Below are 9,234 nucleotides of genomic sequence, written 5' to 3'. Positions count from 1 at the left end.
TTCAAATTTAAGTTGACATCTCTTTAATGTAGAGCTTTGAATCTAGCTGCACACTGCATCAAGCTCTTGCGCTTAGAATTTTCTCCATCTGCATTAAAGAACATCTTGAGAAGCTGCGTCGCATGCTGAACTTTGGCCACGGCCTATTTATAAAACTAGCTACAGTTACAACCTGACTATTCCTGACATCGAGAAGGAGCTGTTAAACAGATTGCACGTCTGAGACAAAATCATGTGAGGCGACAACATGGGATAACATTCGGCAGCTTTAGAAGGAGTGTGTGATGTCTGAATGACGTAGACAAATGGACGTGTGCCCAACAGGAAACCAATATAGCTGATAACAGGCCAGAGTTTTACAATTACAGCAAAGTATTGACTTTTTCAGTAAAGAAATTACAGGAAACTTAAAATACGGATGGATTTTTATTTAACAAATTTAAATGATCTTACCCATGGCATCTAATCTTTGCTATTTAAAATATAGGGCAGTAAAAATAAAACACTTAACTGCTGTGTTACACACTAAAGTTGGACTTATTTGAAAGGGCTTTGCAAAATTATGCCCACTACAATCATTAGGAAATATCAAGAGCCATTTATTATTTTTATTATATTTTCACCCAAATAAATTTACCCATTTAAAGAATAATAAATAATTATGTGATTAATCTCATTACATCTTAATTTGTAATTAATTATGAATTTAATGATGGCACTTGACTTAATGTAATGTTTTTGATTGTTGATTCAATGTTGCATGACTGTGTTTTTGTGTTTGTGATGATGTAAAAGCACTTTGAAATGCCTTGCTGCTGAAATGTGGTATACAAATAAAATTTGATTTGATACAAAATAGAATTTTTTTAAATTATTTTATAGTTTGTAAACATGCTTTTTTGGGTCGATGTCTGTTAGACCTCTGTTGATCCAAATTTGTTAATATCAAAATATAAGTTTAGAGCATACTATACCCGGAATATGATATATATTTCTTTTTTTACTTTATATTTTTAATAGATTTTTTTTTAGTGGAAACGTAGCTTGTTTTCAACTTCACTTAATTGGTGTTTTCTCATATTACCATCTGCCATAATACATACGTGCACTATTTATCCATTTTTATTAAGGTAAATTTGTTATTTAAACAAATATTCTACAAAGAACTGTTGTTGTTTTTTTTTTAATTCAGCGAATCTATCCAGACCTGGATTGAAAACGTCGTTGGTAGGCGCTGTTCGGAGGAGCAAACGGGTCACGGTTTATACTAAACCAAGCAGCCCAAGCATCGGCTCTACGCAGAGACGTAATGACGCAAGATGTGTTTACGACATGATGCTTATGATTGGCTGATCCAACAAAGCCGGTAGTTCAGTGCTGTTCGACGTAAACAAAACTGTTCGTTGGTAAACCACTATATAAAACGTGACCTAGTTAAGCCGAGATATCAAGAAGGAAGGGCTCATTCAAGTGTTATACTGTCTGATGTTCCATGTCTGCAACAAGGTCAGTGAAGTTTGTCAAAATTATTTTTCTCTTCTAAAGTAAGCACTTGTTCCGTACTATTGAGGTACTGTCTTTTAGAATGATTAAGAGATCGTCGTGTTGTTTTTGAGTTAGTCTGGAATATGCATTTAGTTGATATTTCTTTACAGCCCTTGTGCTCATTGCGTCAGTCTGGTCCGAACATTTTTACAAAAGATCCCCCAGACAGTTTCACGAACAGTCATTGTTTATGCATTGTTAAAGTGTTGAAAAGTATATAACGCACAGTGTGTAGGAGGTTTAAATTTGAGTATATTTTTATTTTGCGTTTAGTGTAAAATCAAAAAGGGCGTCTTCCTCATTGGTGTCTTTAGGCAGTGATGTCGTAAGTTTATGGGTATTTCATGTCTTTGTCAACTAGACTGAAAAAAAGTAGCCGCAAGTTCTCGTTAGATTTCTGTGAGCTGACGGAAAGGTTTGAGTCATTTACTGCTTAGCTAAGCAGAGCTACAGCTACTGTTGGTATGTTGAGATTGAGGAGCCCACTGGCTCTGACTTAATCCTTATAACCTTAAGTTGTCCAGTTCAGCTCTTTCATTTTAATTTGTGTGTGATGTTGTGTCTATGTAGTGTTTCTGCATTATTTCATGGAGAATAATTGTCAAAAACTTATGAAATAATGACAAACATGGACATTTCATTGTAAAGGGATGTACAGTTTTACATGTCATACCTTTTGCCTTATTAAATTTGTACTGAATTAGTGTTCCTGGCAAGAAACATTAGTGTTACAACACCATCCTACTTGAATATTTGAGATTTAATGTATTTATCATTGAATGCCATGTAACTCAAGCTGTGCTCTCACAATAATATATTTTAGTTACACTGGTCCAGCTTCCTCACTACACATATTGTTGCTGCCTCCAAGGTGGCAACAATACCACTTATCCTAATTTTACATGACTTTGCTTCATATTAGTGGTGCATCTCAATTGAATCACAATGTGCTTCTCTGTTCATGAAACCTCTGAAAGTCCTATTTTGTGCAGTTTGTACACTTAAATTTGTGAAATAAACAAATAAATTGGGCTGTGTTATCATCTTTTATCCTGGTAATGTCTCTCAGCACCTTCCACTTACCAAAGCTGCTAGGCTGTCATACTGAATTGTAGGGTTACCTTAAGAAAAGGTAAGAACCCATGCAATCTCTATGGGTGATATTATTAAATAGCCTAAAAATATTTATGTAAGTTAGCGTTTACATGGTTTTATCTTTATGAGATTTTAAGTTAGAAAATCTGAACACAAGATCATCACGTAATTCTAACTTTTGCTTTATTTGTGTTCAATCTTTGTAAAAAAAAAAAAACGGTTATACCAGAAAATGGGAACTGAGCTGAAATCCCACTTACGTAAACAAGATGGACTAAGTTCCTGTTTATAAGTGTATTCCAGTTATGCTCTGACCTTTCGGCTAGGATTTGTGTTATACGTGTACCTAAGGAGAGAGTTTCTTCTAAACAAATTGTCTAATGAGACTCAAAGTTATTTCTTCAGAGACTACATGGAATATTTTGAAAAGTTTATAACTTTTTTGTGTTGGTGTGGTTTTAATTTTTCAGGACTCATATGTATTGAGTTTAATTTCCCATTTTGTTGTAGGTCAGCCATGAGACTCCACTTCCCTCTTCTTGTCTGCCTGGCAGCAGCTATGTCCTCTGCTGTCATTACTTCACCAATGTAAGAACAAACAGATAAGAAATGATTAATTGTGCTCATCTGTCACTATTTTTGTTACTTTCTGTTCACATTTGCAGTAACTGTTTCTCAATAAATGTGAGCTGTGATCATTTGAACTAAATCATATTGGAAAGAAGCTTAGAAATGTCTGCATTTCAGCAATTTATGGACCAAAGTGATCCTGACACAGCAGTGGCCCAAAACCTTCTGTTCTGTGAGTTCCTGTCTGTCTTTATCTATTGACTTGGTTTATTAGCACTTGTCATTTTAAATATAGGATGACAGAGTATGTTCAGTAGTTTTATCATTTATTGACTATGTACAGCATTTGTTTTCTTACTCGTCAACAAGAGGTGCTTCTTTATGACTTTAGGGAAAATGTGTGTCAAATGCAAAACTTACTTTCACTAAAAAGACAAATAATATAAAATTAAAACATTTTATTTTTGACTTGGGTGTTTATCTGCTGTAAATTTCAACTATTTGCAACAAATGTCATCTCAAGACACCTTATAAGACAAACATGACTCATATAGATTTTGACACCCCTAAGTGATTGGGAGGAGCAGAAAAATATGTTTAGACAGAGCAAAACTCCAGTGTGCGAGATATTAATGGAGTCATCAACAATACTTAATTTTAAATTTATCATAATTCTGTATTGTATGTTCTATATCTCCAACTACAGTAAAATAAATATTGTGTTTATGTTGCTTGTATGCTGACCTTTCAATCTAGGATTCATCTCAGCCATTTTTTTAGTTTGAAGAGGATTTCATTCACTGTCACTTAAAGAGGAGTATGATCAATAAACTAAAGTCATGGGTAGAGTTAATGCTGTTTTCAAGCGAGTCTTTCGCATCGTCGTGTTAAACAATGGCGCCCACTGATTCGTTTGAGGAAATCTAATCCAGGTGTTTTCCTTATAACACCATGTGATACAAAACCACAAGACTACTTGTCAGCAGTGCGGTTTAACATTGTTCACATGCAAGTTACAGCATGACTGGCACGTCTCATTTTTAGGCTTGTTGATGGCACTTTTTCTGCTTATTGTGCAGTTAGGTTTTATATTATGTTGTGATTGCGTCTAGTGATAAAATCGGACACAAACCTAAGCAAATTTGATATGTCAGCAGCGGTGTACTTGGTGTGAATCTTGATCAGTTTCGCATTGTGCTTTGGCTCGCAGGGTGCTTTTGAGTTCAAGAGGAACGGTGTTTAGTGCTGTTTAGCTGGGCCTTGCAGAGATTTATGTTGCTGCAGTGCATAGGATGACATTTGTTGATAAATATACATCACACAGGAATATATGTGCAATCCAGTTTAATTTCTTATTCTTGATTCAGTGAAAGTCATTAGTTACAAATACAGTATAATGATTTAGCTCTTACCGGATACACAGTAAAAAAAACATCAAATATTAATATTTGTTTATCACATTTCAGACGGAGCATTGCCAACTCAACATTAGTTACTGGACACTGCATGGACTGTGGTAAGAGTCTGGATTTTAGTCTTTAATATCACTCTCATGTGTTCTTGACAATCCTTTTACCTTTGGGAGATGAGATGTAAACAATCATGCAGCCTGTGTTTTCCACTCTAACAAAGCTCCCCAGTTTGAAACAATATATCATACAAGCAATAGGGATGTAAAGGTATATGTTTTTTTATATAGATTTAGATTCAGATGTCATCAAAAGGAAACCCCTGAAAAATATCTATTTTGCTAAGTTTGTATGTAATTTTTCTCTGTAATCTCTCTCTGTTTCAGGCCTGATAGAGGGGAATTCTGTAATTCTTCCTGGCATTTCAACGCTACTGAAATAGAGGTATAGCACTTCTCCAGTCAGTCTAACACTACAAACGTACAGAACTAGGATAACCCAGAAATAAAACATTTCCTTTGACTATTAAGATATTGGTTGTGTAATACTGAAGGTATTTTGAAAAGGTGAACAAATTTATATTTTACTCCCTTTGCGACTCAAAATGAACCTTATTTTAATGTATAAAGTAAATCTTTTTTGTTGTGTTTTTTTCTCAGGACCTGATCCCAGACATGAAGAAGGTTTGGCCAGACCTGCTCAACCCTTCTTCGTTTCACTTCTGGTATGTCTCATCCTTTAAGTCAGCATGTCTTTCATGAAAAAGTTGTTTTTTGGGGCCTAGTTTTGGTTATAACTTATCAAACTATCATTATGCTAATTTAACACATTTATTCTTTTTATTACTACTACTAGATCATTACTCATAGAAGTCATTCAAAAATAATAAAAGGGAACATTTCACTGCATGTGTTAACATCTAGATAAATGGTAAATGGACTGAACTTATATAGCGCTTTATCCAATCATTTTTGACCACTCGAAGCGCTTTACACTAGAGTCACATTCACCCATTCGCACTCACAAACATTCACACATTTATACATGGATATGCAGCTCGGTCAATAGATCCTTTCAGTTGCTGATTTTAAATCACACCCTAAGTTCTTGAGGTTGTGTTCATTTAATATTGCTTTAATATATAATATTATTATTGCTTTTACATTAGTAAAACTGGGTTATTGGCAGTGGTGTTCCATATCGTCTCATTTATGGTAATACCGGTGAATTTTTTGACACGGTGGAAAAAAATTTATATATCAAATGATGACGTCATTTAACGTAGCCTGACCTGTACAGTGCGAGGCGCTATGTACAGCTTCTTGTAGTCGTTTGACTACCGGCATTAAAATAAAAAGGAAGCTGGTCAGCTGGTTCACAGTCTGGGCTGAACTGAATTTCACAGAATTGGCTGATATATGCAAGAAGGGAGAAATATACCGTAGTGTTTTGGTCGCTGCAGCTCCCGTATCCGCCATTACCTTGCTCCGCGGAACTCCTCGCCACACAAACAGAATGAACCGGTCACCGTCAGCCATGGCAAAAAAAAAAAAAAAAACTTTCTGAAACACTAAAGTCTTCCTAAATTAATAACTCGAAGCTCTACACAAGGCACAGGACCATCGATATACATGAAACAGAACATTTCCTGTCTGTGTTGACCCGGTTGCGTGCACGCGCAAGGATACCACGGCTGCTCAGGAACATAGAGAAGAAGCTAGCTAGCTTTAGCTAGTCACATCCGCTAAGTCTTGAACAATTAAATAAATCAGTGGAAGCGAGAGTTGAATGTGCTTATTGCCTTGTGTCCCGAATCACAATACTTATAGAAAAAAAAGAATCTTTGCTCACTGTTGGTAAAGCAAACCAAACGGCGCTGCGGGAGGGGTAGAGAGAGGGGTGGGGGGAGCTGTAGTTGCGGAACAAAAAAACTAAAAGCCAACACACCGACAGGAAGTCATTACTGCAATGGGGATGTCCGAGACAGGCGGAATAAATGAAATTTCAGTGCCTGATCATTAGGAAGTGAGCACAAGCTTTTGCTTTTTGCATGGATTTTTTTACGAGACATATTTTGGTGTCTAGCATTTGTAAAAATAAGGTTTTATTTATGTAACAAGATTATTAGTTTTGCACATATTTGAATGCTTAAAAAGTATGATGGGGAGACACTTTTTAAAATCTTGTAAAACCGTTTTGTTGATCCACAGCAGTTTGTTTAATTTTTGTATTTACTGCAAACTGGAATTGTGAGAGAGATTTGGTTTTATGGGATGAAACCAAATTGATAAGGCACAGGACCTTATCAATTTGGGTAAGGTCCAAATTACCAAACTGATAATTTGGTTATCAGTTTTTAAGATCAGATCTTAAAAACTGATCAAAACTGAAGAAAAAGAGATAAATAATGTTGTCTGGTAAAATGTTATAGTATTAACTTTCAGTTGATCTGCATGTTTTAGTTTTTGGTTTATCAGTTAAATTAATTTCCTTTTTGCAACAGGAAGTACGAGTGGTCTAAACATGGAACATGTGCAGCAGAAGCTGATTCGCTGAATAGTCAACACAAGTATTTCAGCAAGGCACTGGAATTGTATCAGAAGGTGGATTTGAACAGGTAATGTTGGTTACACATTCCTTCACACACACCTGCATGAACATCCCTGCCTCACATGCAGGCTTTGTCATTTTGAACATTTCTGTATCTATATCTTTGTACTGTGGTGATTTATAGGAATTATGTTTACTCTCCATGTTTGTTGCCCGGTGTTTCACTTATTTCATGTTTCTTTCGGTAAAACTCAACATCAGTTAAAGTGAAGATCTGTAATGTTTTATTGCAGCATGCTGCAGAAGGCTAACATTACCCCCTCTGACAAATACTACACTGTAAGTTTATCTATTGCACTGGATTTATGAAACTACATTCTGTCACAACAGTAATAATATTTCTGTGACTTTTGCAGTTTTCAGATATTGAGCAAGCGATGGAAAACTTCTATGGCGTGAAACCCAAGATCCAATGTTTGCATCCATCAACGGTATAAACAGCTTTTTTTTCTTTAAACAATTCAACTTATTTATATTTCCTTGTTTGTAAAGTTTATGAAACTTGTATTAGACAATAATTATGTTTACTGTTTTTTCTTTTTGTTTCTTTGTTTGTTGACAGAACTCTGAGCCCCAGACTTTGGGACAGATTGAGATCTGTTTTGATGCTGACTTCACTCTGTATGACTGTGAGAAACACTTTGCCACTAGTACTCTTTCAAGAGGACAGTGGGACCAAAACAAATCATCTGGACTCAGTGTGTGTTCTCCTGACATACCAGTTTATTACCCACCTGATTCTTAAATGCAAACATGTTCAAACTGGGGAGCTATAGCTCACTAAAAATCTCCTTTTACCTTTTTATGGACAAAAATAGTTAGTTTTTGTTCGTAAATGGATCGTAATTTAGCATGTACACTAATAAGCAACCCATTTCACCCTGTTTAGTATTCACATTTAACAATTTTGAGTTTGTCAGGTTTATAAATATAATTAGTTTCACATTTTGAGGAATGCTTGAATTCAAGTTGACTTAAACCACAATGCTGTTTGCATATACAGCAACAAATGTAAAACACTCATGGAAACTAAAATGTTCAGTTTAGTACAGTCAGTTTTTGTGTCCTATTTTCAGAGGAAGCCCCTGATACTGAAAATGTTTTTAATGATTTATTAGGTTTACTTGATGATAGACTTCATTTGTTTATGAGAATTCAGGTCTGATCCAATGAAGACACTGATAATTACTGATAACTAGGGACACAAAAATATAAAGTTGCGTTTTACCAGCCGCTTTATATTGCTGGATACTGTGGGAAATATAATACTCCATAGTCTGAGCTAATGGGATCATATAGATGTTGAAGAAAAATACCCCAAGCTTAGAGCCTTGAGGTACTCCACATGGGATTTTTGCTTGACCTGATTCATTATCACCAAATGTCACAAAGTAGTTCAAATCTGTCGAAGAGGATCACACTTGTTTTGCACTGCAACAGACAATCTTGCTTACTTTGCCATTCTGTGAGTGAGAATTTTATGATCCCTTGTTTTGAACACCTACATCCAGTAAAACCAAAACAGAGGCTTTGTGATTTGTCGCTGTTAAAACGCATCCCATTCAAATTCTGTTGTGTATTTTTTCTTGTTAGCTGGAATTGTCTTGATCCAGGGCAATTTGCAAGGTTTCACTTTGTCCTGGGTGGGATGAAAATGGCCTTTACTTTAAAGTAAAGTGCCTTACTTTGTAACTTCTTTGTCATTTATTTGACCTTTCTGATGATTGTTCTGCCTTTTTGAATTTTTGCCAAGTATATGAAATGATACTCTAGAATGTTAAATAAACATGGAGCGCCTGTGATGACAGATTTATTCATGAACAGTGATTATTTTTAATCACCTGTTACCTCAGGTTATGTTTATGTGTAGCAAACTGATTACTTGATGTTAAATAATATCTTCTGCTGTCAAATGTCCTACAATTAGCAACTGCACAATGCTGTAAGTTCTTATTTTTAATATGAATAAATGTATCATTTTGATTCTCATTGGTGTCATCAACTC

General features: G+C 35.3%; 1 protein-coding gene across 1 annotated transcript; it reads left to right on the top strand.

Annotated features, from left to right (window-relative positions):
- Nucleotides 1-1,350: 1,350 nt before the first annotated feature.
- rnaset2 (ribonuclease T2) lies at nt 1,351-9,218 on the top strand. Its single transcript, XM_014971160.2, has 10 exons — nt 1,351-1,506; nt 3,151-3,228; nt 3,388-3,442; nt 4,677-4,726; nt 5,006-5,063; nt 5,279-5,343; nt 7,123-7,236; nt 7,463-7,508; nt 7,586-7,660; nt 7,792-9,218. Exons 1-10 carry the CDS (start codon nt 1,493-1,495, stop codon nt 7,972-7,974), a joined length of 738 nt encoding a protein of 245 aa, XP_014826646.2. The 5' UTR covers nt 1,351-1,492; the 3' UTR covers nt 7,975-9,218.
- The last annotated feature ends 16 nt before the right edge of the window (nt 9,219-9,234 follow it).

Source organism: Poecilia mexicana, unplaced genomic scaffold (assembly GCF_051168715.1).
Source record: "Poecilia mexicana isolate PSO_F unplaced genomic scaffold, ASM5116871v1 scaffold_3, whole genome shotgun sequence".
NCBI lineage: Eukaryota > Metazoa > Chordata > Actinopteri > Cyprinodontiformes > Poeciliidae > Poecilia > Poecilia mexicana.
The sequence above is the reverse complement of the archived record's forward strand: the minus strand, read 5'-3'. Positions and strand labels throughout refer to the sequence as shown.

What these genes read in the sequence shown, in the direction of transcription:
- rnaset2 (XM_014971160.2), top strand. An exon ending in GCTGTCATTACTTCACCAAT is followed by an intron (nt 3,229 to 3,387) that starts GTAAGAACAAAC and finishes TCTGCATTTCAG; the next exon opens with CAATTTATGGACCAAAGTGA. An exon ending in TGGACACTGCATGGACTGTG is followed by an intron (nt 4,727 to 5,005) that starts GTAAGAGTCTGG and finishes TCTCTGTTTCAG; the next exon opens with GCCTGATAGAGGGGAATTCT.